This window comes from Buteo buteo, chromosome 4 (assembly GCF_964188355.1).
Source record: "Buteo buteo chromosome 4, bButBut1.hap1.1, whole genome shotgun sequence".
NCBI classification, from domain to species: Eukaryota; Metazoa; Chordata; class Aves; order Accipitriformes; family Accipitridae; genus Buteo; species Buteo buteo.
This window is the reverse complement of record NC_134174.1, coordinates 53,920,238-53,936,645: the sequence shown is the minus strand read 5'-3', so window position 1 is coordinate 53,936,645 and position 16,408 is coordinate 53,920,238. Positions and strand designations below refer to the sequence as shown.

At 59.1% G+C, this 16,408-nt stretch overlaps 1 protein-coding gene across 1 annotated transcript; it reads right to left on the bottom strand.

The window, feature by feature from the left end:
• Positions 1-286: 286 nt before the first annotated feature.
• MMS19 (MMS19 homolog, cytosolic iron-sulfur assembly component) lies at positions 287-16,335 on the bottom strand. Its single transcript, XM_075026192.1, has 31 exons — positions 16,203-16,335; positions 12,031-12,079; positions 11,133-11,233; positions 9,453-9,538; positions 8,961-9,035; positions 8,313-8,382; positions 7,989-8,117; positions 7,716-7,777; positions 7,352-7,438; positions 6,984-7,058; positions 6,630-6,707; positions 6,178-6,316; positions 5,625-5,779; positions 5,329-5,407; positions 4,944-5,069; positions 4,545-4,626; positions 4,087-4,184; positions 3,562-3,702; positions 3,173-3,328; positions 2,824-2,923; positions 2,553-2,655; positions 2,367-2,441; positions 2,163-2,289; positions 1,979-2,079; positions 1,839-1,895; positions 1,540-1,726; positions 1,344-1,426; positions 1,089-1,253; positions 950-1,009; positions 725-825; positions 287-646 (listed from the first exon to the last, which is right to left on the bottom strand). The coding sequence occupies exons 1-31, from the start codon at positions 16,303-16,305 to the stop codon at positions 619-621; spliced, it is 3,078 nt and encodes a 1,025-aa protein (XP_074882293.1). The 5' UTR covers positions 16,306-16,335; the 3' UTR covers positions 287-618.
• Between the last annotated feature and the right edge of the window lie 73 nt (positions 16,336-16,408).

Here is a 16,408-nt window from a genome sequence, read left to right as displayed (position 1 = left end):
TAGCAGGGCTGGGCGCAGATGGCACCACTGCCCCCCAAGCACTCCCCAGGGAGCCTTTTTAAGACCATCCAATAAATTTTTTTTTTTTTTTTTTTTTTAAGGGAGCCTGGCTCTTTTACCCTGGTGGGAGGTGCAGACTTCTGGGGACAGGGGAGGAGAGGGACTCCCAGGATGCCCCAGCATGGAAAGAGGAGTAAGGGCCTGTAACCAGCAGCACCTTTAGCTACTTGACATGGAAAGGCACTGGGGTCCCAGCCCAAGCTGCATGAAGACCCCCCCCGCAGCATTACCAAAACAGATATATTTATTCCTCTGGCCCACGGGTTGCCACACACTGTATGTGCGTGCACAGGCCTGCCCTCTCCACTCACACATGGTGAGTCTGTCCATCACTGTCCCTGGCTGCAGCAGCAGCTGGGCAAGCCACAAGTGGCACAGTTCCTTCCCCGCTGTGGGTGCCAGGAAGGTGCTGCTGTGAGGGGTGCTGTCTGCCAGCCCCGACACTCCAGCCCCAGCACTTTGGCAGTACTGGGCTCCAAGGGTCCATGGCATCAGTTGGATGGGTTAGCGGGGGCCCGGTCAGATTGTCGGTCAGCACAGGGAGGGGATGCAGGGCACTCACCTGCCCGGGCTCCCCAGTAGGAACCTGTGGGAACAGAGATGGTGCCATCAGCCACATCCCCAACATGCCAGCACCCCGGCAGCTCCAGCCCCACGCACTCACCATTCCCCCCGTGCTGCCACTGCCTCCTTCCGCACCAGCCTCTTCTTGTCATCCAAAGGCTTGGCCAGTGCCCGGATAACTCGGGCCTTGTATGGGAGCAGCTGTAGGACAGAAACGGCTCCTAATGAGAAAGCTGGATGCTGGCTGCCCCGCAGGAGGAGGTCTAGTACCCCCCTGCCCCTCTACATGCAGGAGCAGGCAGCAGGCTGCCACAGGAGTACTTACCACTGTTGTGGGCAGGCTGGTAAGTGCATGGGCACAGCGCAGGGCGGCGATGCGGACAGCCTGGAACAGACGGGGGTGAGGGCAGCACAAGGGGCAGAGGAAAGGGGCAGGTGGGGGGCGAAGGAGGGGGCACACGCACCATGGTGGGGCTGGAGGTGAGGCTGAGGAATTTAGTGACCAGTGTGTCGACATGCAGACTCATGATCTGGGGAGCTTCGAGCAGCAGTGGCTGGAGGCAGCTCAGTGTGGAGAGCTGCACCACACGATCCGAGCAGGACAAGGCCTCAAGCAGGAGAGAAAGCAGCTGCGGGTGGGGAGAACATAGGAGACATGAGTCACTCCCAGCTGTGCACTCTGCACTGCCACAATCCCCACCACCAAGGCTGGCTCTCACCGTGGGCAGCTCCGTCACCAGCACAGGCTTGGGGAGATGGTTGAGCACATGGGACAGGCCCTTCAGGTAATTGGCCTTCACGTCTGTGGAGAGCAGAGACGGTTACAGGCAGCCAGGGGAAGGGGGGGACACCAGGTCAGGTCCCCTGGGTAAGGGCTCACGGGGTGGCGAGACTGGGCTGTGGGTGGCCACTCACCGGGGCCAGCCCCGTGGAAGCCCTGCACCAGCTTGGGGACGTTGTCAGTGAAGAAGCGCTGGCGGAACATGATGCGCACGTCGGCATGGCAGCCCTTGTGCAGCACATCTGGGGACTCGGCCATGAGCAGAGAGAATCCGTCAGCCGCGGCGGGGCCCAGCTCTGTGTCACCCAGCAGGCCCAGCAGCTGCGAGGGAGAGAGCCCTGAGACAGGGTGCCCTCCTGCTGGGGGTTCCCAGCTGGCCATGGGGGGAGCGGGCAGACTCCTTGGACATCAGATCCCCCCCACTGCCACCTACCTTGTCTGTCAGGCGGGAGCTCAGGGGGTGGTACCGCAGCACCAGGGCTTTGGTTACCTGTGCAGGCAGAGCAGAGTCAGTGCCAGGCTGCCCCCCCCCCCCCCAGCTTTCCCCCCTCCCGCACCTACAGCAGGCCTTACCCAGAGCAGCAGGGTGAGCGCCTGCATTCGGCAGGGCCCCTCTGCAAGGCCAAGCTCCATCCTGTTCACTGCAAGCTGGAGGATCTCATCCAGCTGCTGCCCTGGGGACACAGAAGGGACAGGCTGAGCCATTCCCCTGCCAGCAGTGGGCAGGGACCCACAACGTCCTGCCCAGCCCCCTTACCCGCCAGGTGCTTGTTCACCAGCCCTGCAAAGCACTTGGCAGCTGTGGTGGCCGTGAAGGGGCAGTTGCAGGAGCAACTCAGCGCCAGCAGCTCACGGAGCAGCCGTTCCTGCTGAGGAATTGCCACCTGGAGGAGACATAGAGCGCGTTACAGCCTGGGGCCACTTGGTCAGGGTCCCTCCACCCTGCTCCCCACCAACTTACATTGCGGGGCAAGGAGCAGACGAAGGCCATGAGGAGGGCGACCAGGCGTCTTTGTGCCTCCAAGCACTCCCCATCCTGCGGGGGAAGAACAGCACCCATGTCATCACGGTCCTTGCTGCCAGCCTGTGCCGACATCCTCATTCCCTGCCCCTGTTCTGGCACCCCAGCCCCAAGCACCCAACACACCTCGAAGGGCTGGAAGGAGCAAGGAAAACTGTTCTGGGGCAGGAAGGAGACCTCTCCATCCAGGAAGAGGGGTACCACATGAGACACGCTCTGGGTAGCCAGCCTAGGAGAAAGGAGACATTGCAACGTGCTGCTCTGGGAGGGTCACCAGAGAGCTCCTGGGTACCTCCCAGGAGGCACAGGGTCCCCCTGAACAGACAGCAGCAGGGGGCACGCAGCCTGCCCCCTCCCCACGATGGAATGCCCGGCGTCCCATCCCAGCATCACTCACTCAGGGCTCAGGTGAGTGGTGGCAGCGCTGATGACTGGCACCATGGCAGCCAGCACCTCTTCCTCCAGCAGTGCCTTGCCCAGCAGCGGGTGGGTGCTCTCTGCAGGCAGGGGGAGGAAAGGGACATGCTGGAGCCCGCTGCCCGGAGGGAGGAGGCAGGCACAGCCCCCTGACCCACACCGGCCCTGGGGCAGGGCTGCTGTGCCTCTGGCAGGAGGCAGCGGGGCCCGCAGTGCCCGCGGTTGCCAGAGGGCGGCGGCAGCAGCAGGGCCGGCTGCAGGGTCGGGGATCCCAGAGAGCCCGGGGAGCTGCCTGCTTTCCCCTTCTCCTACTCCAGCCCCGCACCTACCTTGCATGGCAGCCTGCACGGCCATGGCCAGCAGGCAGGGCACCACCGTCTGGTGGTAGTACCAGCAGCTCTCCGCGTCCTGCTGGCACTGCAGAGCCACGCGGTGCAGGCTCTGGCACACAGAGACCATGGCTTGGGCATTCCCGGCCTCGCTCCCTGCAGGGCACAGTCACCATCACATCAAACAGTCTGAGTACCCACCGCCCTGATCTGCACCGGGATTCTGGGGCAACGCAGCCCTCCCTACTCCCTCTCCACCAGTGGGATTCGCAGCCCAACCCCGGGCTCCTTGCACCTCTGCCATCCCCACTCTCCCAGCCATCAGTGGTAACAGAGGCAGCTCCTGCCCAGACACGTTCCGTGGAGCTGCCTGCTGCGGGCTGCATTACCTTTCTGCACCTTCCGGAGATGCTGCAGCAGGACAGGGACAGTCTCTCTCACGATGCTGGTGTGGGTGGACACGGCTGCGAGGGCCCGCAGGCAGCGCTGCCACAGGGAGCAGTGGTCACGGGGGCTCTCTTCCTGCCACTCTGAAGAGGAAACACACCTCAGAGGGGTGTTGGGGTGACCCCAGACCCCCTCACTCAAGGGCGTTCAGGGCCCAGACCCTGCCAGGGTGGATGGAATGAGGCAGCACAGCAGAACTAGCCCATGCCAGGCCCAAGGCAGTCTGCCTGCTCTGTGCCTGGGCAGCTCCTCCCCACAGGGCTGATCCCGGCCACACAGGCTGGTTGCCAGCACCAGGCACGGTCTTCCCTATGCCAGCACCACAGTGCCTGCACTGGGAATTCCCCAAGCAGGAAAGCCACTGACCTACGCCATATGGCACAGCCCCACTGCCCGGTAGGAGCCAAATGGGACAGGCTTCACCCCAAAACGAGACATCACTTCCTTCCCAAGGCTGCCAGCCCTACCTGACTGCAGCTCCTCTTCAAGCCTGGGTACCATGTGTCCAGAGAAAACTTTTGGGTAGAGGGGGGCCAGAGATCCAGCTGCCTCCATCGCTGCTTCGCTGCCGAGGGGGGAAGAGAGTGGGAGGGCTGATGTGAGCACTGCAAACCTGGGGCTGCTTGTACACCAGCTGTACAGATCTGGGCCAGAAGGTGCCTCCAGAAACCTATTTCTCAGCAACCTGCCTTTTCCACCCTACTGGCAGGCAGAGCAGAGTCCCCTACTTTGACAGGCACAGACTTTCTAATTTCCAGCCTATAAATCACCTGGTTTATCCCTTTACTCTTACACCCACATAGTCTTTTAGTTCAGACAGTTCCTGTACCTTCCCCCAGACTACAGCCCCTCTCTGCAGCAAAGCCAGGCTTTGTTCCTCTCCCCAGAGTCTGGGTGACTGCAGTGGCACTAGCCCACCCCTAACCTGCTCTGGGAATCCTCCTCATGCAGAGCGAGACGGATGAGGTGATCCACAACCAGCTCCAGGTCAGAGGGAGACAGGAAGCCTGGAAAAGAGCTGTAAGGAATCCTGCCCTCGGCCAAAGGCAAAGATGCCCACGTTCTGGCCAGCATTCTTCCCCCTTGTCCAGGCCAGCAGCACCGCAGCAGCATGCCAAACACCAGAGATACATGGTGCCCAGCATAAAAAGGCAAGAGAGAGACCAAGTGTCCCTGGAGCTCATGGCCTGGGTAGGAAATGCTGCCACTGCTCCTGTTCACCTACAGGCAGCAGGCAAGGACATCCCAGCAGCCATGTGGCACCATGTCTCTGAGAACAGGGTGACACCTCCCTCTGCCTCCCCAAGGGAAACAAGGCACCAACCTTGCAGGGAGCCCAGGACAGTCAGTGCCCTGATCCCAACCAGCTGCAGCTGCACACTGGGATCCGTGAGCGCCGAGAACACCACAGAGCAAACCGGGGCTCGGAGCGACAGCAGAGTGCTCTCATCTAGAGAGAGAGGCATGGAGTCACTGCCTGTGCCTGGCTGTCACCGCACAGCCACCACCATGGCACCTGACAGACCCTTTCTGGGGCCCTGCTGGTTGACACCTAGCCATGCAGGGTCCCTGGGACATGGTAGAGAGTTGCACATACAGTCGCCCAGGTCAATGAGCCTTCCTCCTCTGTCAGCATATGGGGAAGGTGAGGTCAGAGCCAGCAGCCCCCTAGGACACGGTGCCTCCACAGAGGGACCAGCCAGCCTCACCTTCTTCCACATGTCCCCACTTCTGCTGCAACTCCAGGAAGCCCAGCAGCATTTCCAGGATTGTCCTCCTCTGGCTGCTCTGCAGGGACACAAAAGAGCAACCCAGATCACTGTCACTGCTGGGACACAGCTATGCCTCAGCCCAGCGCTAAGAGGCCAGAGGGTGCCCACAGGGTCCCCACCTGCAGCCAGGGAAGGACATCCACTTTCATACCCTGCTCCCACCAAGCCCTGCAGAGCCAGCAGCTGCACTCAGCCCTGCTGCCTGGGACCGCAGAGCCTGGGGTGCCCCTTACCTGCGGGTGCTTGGTGTACTGCTCCAGCAGCAGGGGCAGGACACTGCTGGTGACACAGTGATAGGCACGGAGGGAGGCACCTGCTGCTGCCTGCAGGAGTTTGGCACTTGGCCACACCAGCTTCATGTCGGGCTCGCACAGATGGTGCCTGCAATCTGAGATAGGCTGGGTGTCAGCTGCGCTGGCAGAGCTCCTCTGCCTTGCACGGAGGGACACAGCTGATATCTGGGCTGGGACGTGCTGCCGGGGCGCAGCTCTGAGCTGCCACACAGCCTCCCTAGCAGAGCTGCTTCCCCCAGCTCCAAGCCCACAGCACAGCCTTGGATGCCCCAGCCCCAGCAGAGAAGAAAGCAACTTGATCCAACAGGCATTTCCTACTGTGCCCCCTTCTCCTCCCTTCCTGCAGCCAATTACCTTGGAGAAGCCAACAATGGCTGTGAGGGCTAGAAAGAGAAGAAAGAGGCTTCAAAGAGAACAGGAGGGCAGATCTCTAGCTAGGAGCATGCTTGCAGGCCTGGCTGCTTGGGGCAGGGTAGGTCTCTCTCCTAGCTACCTTGCAGGATGCTGCTGAGGAAGGAATCCAGGAGATCCTCGGTGTCAGAGCTGAGCACGGAGCAGGAGAGGCAGGCAGAGAGGGCGTGCAGTGCAGCCAGGCACTCCGCCTCAACCTTCTCGCTTGCTGTCTGGAACACCTGCAGGAGATGTCACAGGATGATCTAAGCTTTGTGCTGACCCCAACTGCAGGCTTCATGCTCCCAATGTGAGCAGAAGGGCTCAGGCTCCCGCCTCACTTCCCACGTGCTCTGAACATGCAGTGTGGCACATCCAAGCCCCCGGGACATGCTGATAGGGCTGGCCTGTCCCCCCACTTTTCAGCTGGGGCTGTCCAAGGCCACAGGTGGGTGCTGCTGGGAGATATGGGACCCGCCTGGTCTGGCTGTGAACTCATGCTTAGCAGGAGCCCAGCTGTGGTGGAGCATTTGTTAAGGGCCCTGGAGTACTCACCTCCCTGCGCAGGGATGACCAGAGGCTGGGGAGGAATTCCTGCAGCTCCTTCTGCCCATAGATGGCACAGCAGGCAGTCTGCAAGAGGGACCCAGGAGAAAGCATCAGAGAGAAGCCAGTACTGGGAGGACACAGAGCAGGGACACTGCCCATCCTGCAAGCTCATGCTGAACTGCACAAACCACTCAAGGGAGAGAAATGAGCAAAAAGAGTGACGTAGGCCAAACTAGGACCCTGGAAATCGTGGCTCTGCAAGGGACAGTCTCCGGCTGGCAGGGAGGAGGACTCAGAGGTGGCTGGCTGCTGCTGCCACAGGCCAGCTGTGGGCTGAAGGGTGTAGGGGTCCTTCCTTACCAGAGTCTGCAGAGAGTCAAGCTTGGCACTTTGCAGGTCTGAGTCCATCTTCTCAATAAGCAGAGGGAGAAGGAACTGCAGAGAGAGACACTTAAACTCAGCCCACCCCTTGCACCACCTTGTCCACGGCCCTGCGGGGCTGCAAGCTCAAACTCTGCCAGGAGAGCAGAGGCTGAGGGATACCTGCAACAGGCAGCCCCTTCCCAGGACATCAGCGTCAGCACTCTCCCCATGCCCAACCCCAGCAGGAGACAGGGCTGCCCTAGTGCAGGCTCCTCGTTCCAGCTGTTGCCTTCCCATGGAGCCATAGCAGGAGCTACAGCACTCTGAACAGCGGGGTGCTCAAGAACCCCCTAGAAGCTTCCTACCTCAGCAAATTGAGGTGTGGAGGCCAGTACAGCCCGGAGGCTCAGGATCAGGTCTTCTCTCTGGATGCCATGAGGGTCATTGGGGGGCTGGAAGGGAAGCAGAGCAAGCAGGTCACCGGTCAGGAAACCTCCCAATCCAGCCATCAGCCGAGGCTGCATCACCTCATCTCCAGCAAGGCAGCAGTGATGCCAGTCACTGCAGCCAGCTTGGCACCAGCCTGTCAGCCTGGGTACCACAGTTTGCAGCTAAACACTGCCCAGCCAAGACTCTTGCCCATCCTCCCCTCCCATCTCCTGGAGGGGACACGACCCCCTGAGAAAATGCCAGAAGGAACAGGCTGTGGCACAGGGCAGACTCACTCACTGGAGTAAAATCAATGGGAAAGTAACAGGAAGTCACTTCAAACAGCTCCTCCACAAAGGGACCTGCAAGGAAAGGGCAGAGGACATGAACAGAGATGCTGGGCAAAAGAGGCACAGCAGCTATGCCTAGCACCTACGACAGGCTAGCTCTGCAGCTTCTGAAGCATGTCAGGTACAACCCCAGTCCTGGTCAGACCCAAGGGCCATCCCTCTGACAACTCAAAGAAAAGCAACATGTCCCCCAGTCAGCTCTGCACGGCAGGCACGGGCTCACCCAGGGCGTAGTTCTTGGCAATGAGATCACGCACAATCTGGAAGGCCACCAGCAGGTTGCGCGGATCCTTCTCCCCATCCATCACCTGGATGAAGCCAAAGGTGAAGTCAGCACCCAGGCCCTTCAGCTCTGCAGAAAGAAGGAGCGAGAGCAGATGCAGGACACCAGAACTCACCAACAGGGCATGAAATCAGCCAGGTTTCCCCAGTCCCACAGCCCTTCCAGCTCTCCCCAGACAGGGCAACAGAGCCTTTGAAAATGTGAAAGCGAGCCATCCTCCCAGCCTGGACAACCCCAGAGTGGTTCTGGCATCTGCCCCCTCACCTTCCTCCCTGGTGCCCATGAAATTGGTGATGATGCTGTAGACTGTGTGGCGGTCCAGCTGCAGCAGGGACTGGAGGGAGGAGCAGAGCAATCAAAACAAGCTTCCACACATGGCAGCATTGCTACCTACCACGCAAGGGCAGCACATGCCCTTGAGAAAGAGGGCAGGACCCCCAGCAGCTCAGCTGCTGCTTCCTGGCACACAGATCCCATTTACGACATGCAAAGTGTGCACATGCCTGTGCAATGGCACCTGAACATGACAGTGTCCCTCACTGCATGAATGCACCATCACGGTCACACCAGGGCCACACATACTGCCCAAGGCCCTGCCAACGTAAACAATCTTAAACTGGAGAATTCGGGTGCTGAGGGCACTTAAACACAGCCTGCAGAACAGAGCAAAGGAAATACCCCCCCAGGGCTGAGAGAAGAGAGGACAAGGGCCAAACAGGATCCTCAGCTGCTGTCTGCCTCTCGCTCTGCAGTGAGACACACTGTCTCTAAGCTTCGCAGGAGCACTGCACTGCTGCGGGAAGGATGCGCTACGCTGCACTGCCACTGACTGTGCTCAGTCCTCCGGGCAGGCAGGCCATCCCCAGACACCCAGAGAGCAGGGACAGGATAATGGGAAATCACATTGCTCACCTGAACATGTACCTCCTGGAAGATAGCTTTGAGCACAGACACTGCTAGCCCTGGGGACAGCACCTCACACATGCTCTGGGGACAGGAAAAGAAAAGCAAGAATAGAAAACCATGATGGCAGCCATATAATGGAGCTTTATGTTTCTGTACAGCAGTCACCTGCAGGATCTTCTCCTATGCCAGGGAGAGCTCACCACTCCCACAGACAGGACAGAACAAGATGCCTATCATCTGTGCTGCTCCCCAGAGCGGCCAGGGAATCCTTGCCCCAATACCAGCACAGGGCAGATCAAGGCAGTCTCCTCTCCCCTGCCCCTCTGCAAGGGACACAGCAGGATCACGGAGTAGATAGGGCAATGTCACCGGGCAGGAGGTGACAGCCCCGCTGGGCCCTGCTCGACATGCTGCTCCAACCTGTACCCAGGTGTTGCACCTCCCCAGCACTGTTCTGGAGTGCATCCCAGTGCTGCAGACTGTGGGGCGCAAGCTCACCAGCGCTCGGAGTCCCTGGAGCACCGAGGGGATCACAAGGTGATGGTCTTGCAGCCGATTCTCATAGAACAGGACCAGATGCAGCACTGTCAGAAACAGACACCAACGTGCATTAGTCCCAGGAAATGCAGCTGCTGGGTGCCGGCCCCAGCTCTGCCAAAAGCAGCTGCCAGATGAAGAGCGAGCACATCTTGCTCTGGTGAACAGCACGAGTTGCCACTGTTGGGTGCACCCACCTGGCTCCAACGCCTTCACCCTCCCCCCATCAGCAACCCACGTCTGACCGCAGTGGGGCAGCACCCACCTCTGGCCGCTGCAGAGGTGCTGGAGCTACCCAAGAGGCATTTGCCCTGGCCTGTCCAGACACGTGGGTGCAGATGCCAGCAGGGAAGCAGAAGATGCCTGTTCAGTGGAGGCTGGAGGATGTCGTGGGGTGGGGCGCAGGGCTGGAGCAGGAGCTCCAGCTTCCCCGCGCTTGGCTCCACAACACGTTCCCGGCCCCTGAGTCACGGCCACGGGCGCCTGCACACCCTGGCCCTGGGGAGTGGCAGCAGGAAGCAGACTGGAAGAGCCGGCTAGCAGCATCCTGCGCCCACAGCTGCTGCAGAAACTCACCCCCCCAGGAGGCAGCCTGACGCAGCACTTGGGAAATGAACTGCGTGAGGAGGGACACGAAGGGAGACGGGGCCAGCTGGGGGTGTCACAGCAGCCACCAGCGCCCTGGCTCTGCCCACCCTCCTCCAGAGCTCCTGGTGACATGGCTCTAACCCAGCTCGCTCAGCTGCCCTGACTCTGCCAGGCGTCCCCACTGAACCTCCCCACCTCCGGCTGCCCCTCCGGAGCACCCCAGTCCCCATCACGGTCATCACACCTGACTCCAGCTACACCAGTAGCTAGTCTGTGTATATTCTCTCCACACAGCTGCCCTCAGCCCTGCCTGGCACCAGTCTGAGACTTACAGAGACAAATGCCAAGGACTAAGCACCTTTTACTTCCATCCTTCCCTTTCTCCACCTCACTTACTAGCTGGGCCCCCCTGCCTTGCCAGCCTGCTGGCACAGGTTCAGCTACCCATCAGCAAGGCCCCCAGTCCACGTGAAAGTTTGGCAGCACTTACTGACTTCCCCCACTGCCAGCCGGTTGCTATGGGGCATTTAACATAACCAAACCTTCTTCTTGTCATGAACAGGGCATCTTCCTCTCCCCACCCCAGTCCTCCACTCCACTCTCATCCTTACGCAAATCTCCCCTCCTCCCCAGGCCCCAGGGTTCCCCCAGAGTTAACCTGGGCAGGCCACAAGGCTGCATCGTGACTTGCTTTGTGAATGATGGTTTTCCTGCACTGAATCACCAAGGATTTTGACATGCAGATGTGTCCCCAAGACGTCCCACGTGGCGCTGAGCACGCCTGGGTGTGCAACACCCACACACTGCCAGGGGCACCAGCTGCAGCCCAGGGCTTTGGCGTGTTCAGGGAGTGACCCAAATTGTGTGGTGAGGTTGGCAAAAAGGCTGCATCGTGAGGGCCCGTGTCCTCCTTGGCCTTTGACTCGAGAGACATGTAAAAAGTTGTCACAGTGCTAAACCAAACCCTTTGCCAACAGCAGGACAGACACTTGAGTGGCACAGGCTTAGCCCCCAACCTGCCAGCAGCACTCAAAGGCCCAGAGCAGCCCTTACCTTCCTTCTCCTGGAGCAGGGAGTAACACTGGAGCAGGACTTGTGACAGCAGCTGGATGCCTCGCCCTCGCATCCGAGGATCTGTGTTCTCCAGGCAAGACCTAGCCCAAGTGGGGAGAAAGCCCAAAAGGCCTGTTGTGAGCAGGAACACCCAAGCAGGAAGCGCATCCTGAGCAGACACATTATAAAAACAAAGAGGTGCTGCTCTCTGGGCAGAGGGGCGGTGGCCCAATACTGCCTGACTTGCTGGCAGGGTGGGAGCAGACTCCTCTTCCCCTGACTGTGCTGCACACATGTACCCAGCCCCAGAGCCACGCAGCAATAATTCCAAGTTCTCAAGTCGGACCAAAGAAATTGCTCTTGCCCATGCTCTGCACCTGAAACTCAGGCTCCCAAGATCACAAGGGCTGAAAAAGGGCAAAGCCTCTTACAATGAGGCAAACCCAGCCCCCAGCTTCAGAGAAATGAGCTTCCCCAACTCCCAGGCCATGACAGCTCAGAGACAGAAGCAAAAGCTGAGTGCCAGACAACTTGTGGCATGTTGATGTGCAGCTGTGGGCTCAGGCAGCTCCTTCTGGGGACAGTCTCAACCGTGAAGTGCCCTGTGGCTTGCTGCCTGCCACAATACCTCTCCTCGGTCCTGGGAGAGCATCAAGAGCTGCTCCGGCCCTGCTCTTTCCCAAACAGCCCAAGTCCTGGGAGGTCAAAGCACCACCCAGGTCCCATGCTGTGAACGGACAACATCCTTGCAGGCCTGTGTGCTGCAGTGTGCCTACCAGTGCTGAAGCTAGCTCATCCTGGATGAACACACTTTTCCTTCTCGTTGTCCCTCCTTGTGGGAATCTCCCTTGCAAGGAGATGTATACGTGATGTATAACATGTATAAGGCTTTACTTACCCCAGGGCTTCCACAAGCTGCAGCACAGTCCAACTTCCATCTTTCACCCCTGCAGAAAGGAGGTAAAGAGAGTGAAGCAAAAAGACTCCCAGACCGTCAGTCACGCATGGCACTGGAGACAGATGCCAGGAACGGCCCCAGCACCAGAGCAGGAAAGGCTGGCTGGGTGTCGGCACCTCACTAAGCACCGAAGGAGCCATGTGTGCTCAGTTGGCGGAGCTGCCTCCAGCCCTGCCTGCAAACATGTCTGGGACTGAGAGCTGCCTTGACTGGATCAGAGCTGAGAGCTGGCAGCAAGGGGTGAACGTGCCTGCACTTTGCCTCTGCCCTCTCGCCACAGCCTGGCTCCATCTGTGACCAATGCGTGGCTCCTGAGAGAAGCAGCCTTGCTGTGCTCCGCTTCGCTGAGATGCCAAAAAATGCTTCTCTAATGTGAGCAAGCCAGGAGGAGACAGAGGGCAGCTCCCCAGATGCTTCCCAAGGGAGAACTGGCCAAGCAAACAGCCCAGACACGAGTGATCACATGGCTTCCCACCTTGGCTCTGCCACCTCCATGCTATGCTGAGCAAGACCTGCACAAGACTCCCTCCAAGATGGAGGGCAGGGAGAAAGGCGGCTTTGTGGTCAGAGGAAGACGAAGCGTTGGGACTCCTGGAGTCTATTACCAGCTCTGACTCAGACACCCCACCAGGTTGCCTCACTCACCTCCTGCCTCAATATTCTTGCAACTCAACTGGGGGAAGAGTCACTCCTTGGGAGGCTTTGGTAAGGACCCGCTGCATCCTACAAAAGCCTTGGCAGAAGGGCAGGTTCTCCACTCCCACCACCCACTGCTAACACGACACCTTCCCAGTAGGAAAGCTCTGTGCATGCCCTGTGGTCAGATATGGGGTGGGGGGCAAGGGACTGCCTTACCTTCAGCCCTCTAACCTGCAGCTCAGGTGGCAAGGGATATTGCTGGGAAACAAGCAGCACCCCTCACTCTCTACCTGGACAAAACAGCTCTCCTCCACAAAGAAAGCACCCTTCAGTCACTGAGACTCACTGTCTTTGCCCAGGAGCACTTCTGGGCACTCCAGAGGGCCCTGTTCATCCCTCTGCCCTGCTGAAGTCTTGCCTGCATGACTGACAGGGCACCCACCTGCTCAGAAGCCTAAAGGTTTCATTTGGGGCTTTCCCAGGCCTTGTCTCAGCTAGTGTCTCCTGCTGCTGCTAGCGTTTACTGGCTCTTCCTAAGCAGTTAATCCCAGTATTAAGTCATGCTGCTCATCAGAGAGTGGTCTCTGGGGATGGGACAAGGGATGACTGTTTTCTGACAGCAGGCAGCCCCGACTCCAGACATAGAGCTTCCAGTCCCGCTTGGCACAGCAGGGAGAGGGAGCCTGGACTGAGGGACAGAACAGATAAGGGGAGCTGCAAGGAAGAAGAGGAGCCCAGCAGGTCGCAGACTCAACAGCCACAGACTGAACAGGGGGTGCCTTGAGCGACAGCTGTAAGGTGCTGGCAATATCTCTTGCAGAAGAATAACAGTGCAACAGCAAGCAGGTGCTGTGCACCACCACAAAGCAAGAGTGGGCTGCCAGGAGAGCTCATACGGTCCCTTCACACCCAGTATCCCAACATCCTGCTCTGTAAGCTCGTGAAAAGCCCTCGTGCCTCTGAACCACTGTGGAGAAGGTCTGAGACAAACGCTGTCTCTGTGGCCAAGCACTCTGCCTCTCTGCGTTTTCAGAGACTGAAAGCAGTGTCTACACAAAGCTGCTGGTTTCCTAATCAGCAGGAAAGAGCTGAAGTGTAATGGTCAAACCACAATCGGCTATTGATACTCCCCGCGGTTAGCAGCCCCTTTGCTCGCTACAGTGAGAGAACTCGCTCTGTTCTCAGGGACCTGGGGGTGCGACCAGCTTTGCCTTGCGTGGAGCGACCACACCAGCCCCGACAGCGCAACCTCTGAGAGCTGCCTCCTGCTTGCAGGCACAGCTGCGCAGGCCACGGCTTAAGCACAAGCACAGCTATAATTGGACCTGCCTCATCAGCACGGCAGGCACAGTGGCAAGCCTGTGGAACTTCTGCCTCCACATCTGGCAGCAGCAAGTTCCCAAGGTTAATTACACACCTTGAATCCCAGCACTCCCTTACCAGGAGGGGCTGCCTTCCTCTTCTGGTGTTCCTGTAGTCCCAGAGGCTAAACAGAAGCAAGCCATTTACCCTTGCTGTATTATTACTTGGAATCAATCTGCTCCCTTTCCTAACACGTCTGTCCCCCTTTCATGCCGTGTCTTTCTAGACATTAATCACTTCTGCAGGCTTTCCATTCTTGTCTCCCCCACACCCTCAAAATGCGAGCACAGCATTCACAGGGAGCGTGTGATTTCTGTAACAGCAGTATCCTTCTCCCCCTATCTTTTAAAAAAAAAATTAGTTCATCCTCCTCCTGCCACCCACTGACCCGTGCAGCTCAAGCTGCCTGTGACAGCACCAAGGCCTTTCTTCCACTTGCCAAGTTACACTCAATTTAGTACTCAGCAACACATGGGAAAGCTCAATGCATTTTTTCCAACAATTGCACAATGGCCACAAGGTTAGAAAAAACCTCCCCTTTCGCTCAAGGATACATGATGCAATTTAATACTTTCTGATGTGTGATTCTATATGAGGTCAGAGGGGCCAAAGGACACTTGCTGGCTCCCTCACTTGTCAAGGTAGGTTTGTCACAAGCACCATATGGCTGACGAGAGCTGGGGGGGGTGGCGGGGGTGGCTCTTTCTCTTTGTATGTCTTCAAAGAGACAAAGCTTTCTCTGGGCACTTCTGTAACATGACCATAGATGACAACAGCAGTTGTAAGGTTATCTTTCCCCCAGTCTATCCCAACTATGTCGGAGGTTTAGTACAACTCTTTTGCAACATCTTGAATGTCACATAGTTTAGTGAATTCCTCCTAATTCCCTTGGCATTTTCTTCACCCTGTGTTACATGGACCACTGGGTTACCTTCCCATTTTGCCAGCTCATCTCATCACCGAGATACCATGGATCAGTTCACAACCCATCGGCCTTGGGAAAGGTCTATAAGGTACCCTTCTGTGTAACATAACCTATGTAGTCCTTCTCTGCTCTCTCAACTCCTTTCCAAAGCGTGCTGAAGCCAATGCCTAGAAACACAAACATGCCACCTTATCCTTAGAAAGCCACACTCCTGAAGCTGCAAATTCCCTAATATAACAAAGTCACAAAGTTGTTGCTCCAAGCAGATAGACAATTTATCCAAGGAAACCAAATGCCTCAAGCCCTGCCAGGAAAGGAGGAGAAACCACAGTGAGGGCAGTCAGAGCTTGGTCCCAGAAGCAGGGGCCAGGAAAGCCAGCACATCAGTCAGCTCCCACAGCATCTCAGGAAGACCATGAACCCCCCTCCCACTGGACCCTTCTCTGCCACCCAGCCAACCATACCCAGTACCACCCACAGCAGCTCCCACTGCACCCCAAACCTCCAGTACTGGGGCCTGCAGCCTCGTGCTCCCATCAGCTCACACATCCCATGCCACTCCCCCCACCCTGAAGCCCCATTCCCCATTCCAGGCCAGCCCCTGGCACCACCAGCAGGCCCAACACACATTTAATCCCACCCCATGCTCTAGACCCGCCATCTCAAACACTGACCCGCCCCACAGACCCCACAGCTCTGCCTTCACCCAGCTCCCAACAGCCCCACACCTACCCACACCCGCCTCGGCCTCGTCCCTAGAGCCCCTCACCCTAGCTGCTGCCCCCCGCCTACCCCACTGCCCCCCACCTCCTCTTTCAGTGCCCAGCTCACGGCTGCAGGCCCTGCCCGTTCCCCCATGCCCTGCCCCACAGCCACGCTCCGCACCGCAGCCTCATGCCCCGGCGCCACGACCCATGGCCACGCTCGGTCCCTCGCCCCCACACCCTGCCCTGCCCCACGGCCTTCCCCACGGCCTCCCCCATTCTGCATCCTAAGCCCTGCCCCACAGCCGTGCCTATGTCCTGCCCCACATCCCCACAGCCAGTCCCACGCTCACCCTCAAAGCTCACCCCACACCCCCACGACCCGCCCCACCGCCTCCCAGCCGTGCCCACGCCCGCCCCAGGCCCGGCCCCGCCGCCGTGCCCACGCCCGGCCCCGCCCCGCAGCCGCGCCCGCCCGGTACCTGCCGCCACCTCCGCAGCGCGGCCGTCCTGCTGCCCGGCCACGAAGTCCTGGACGGAGGCGGCGAGCACCGCAGCTCCCGCCCCGGCCCCGGCCGCCGCCATGACACCCCACGCCCAGGGCAGCGGCCGCCGGCCCTGCCGCCGTGCGCATGCGCCGCGCCCTCGGGCCGCGAGCGGCGACAGCGCACGCGCGCGGCGGGAGCAC

Bases quoted from the DNA above. Each gene is read 5' to 3' on its own strand.
- MMS19 (XM_075026192.1), bottom strand. From the start codon at position 16,305: ATGGCGGCGGCCGGGGCCGGGGCGGGAGCTGCGGTGCTCGCCGCCTCC. The intron at 4,627-4,943 runs GTTGGTGCCTTG...GCTCTTTTCCAG, and splicing joins TGTCCTGGGCTCCCTGCAAG to GCTTCCTGTCTCCCTCTGAC. The intron at 647-724 runs GTGAGTGCGTGG...CTGTTCCCACAG, and splicing joins GTGGCAGCACGGGGGGAATG to GTTCCTACTGGGGAGCCCGG.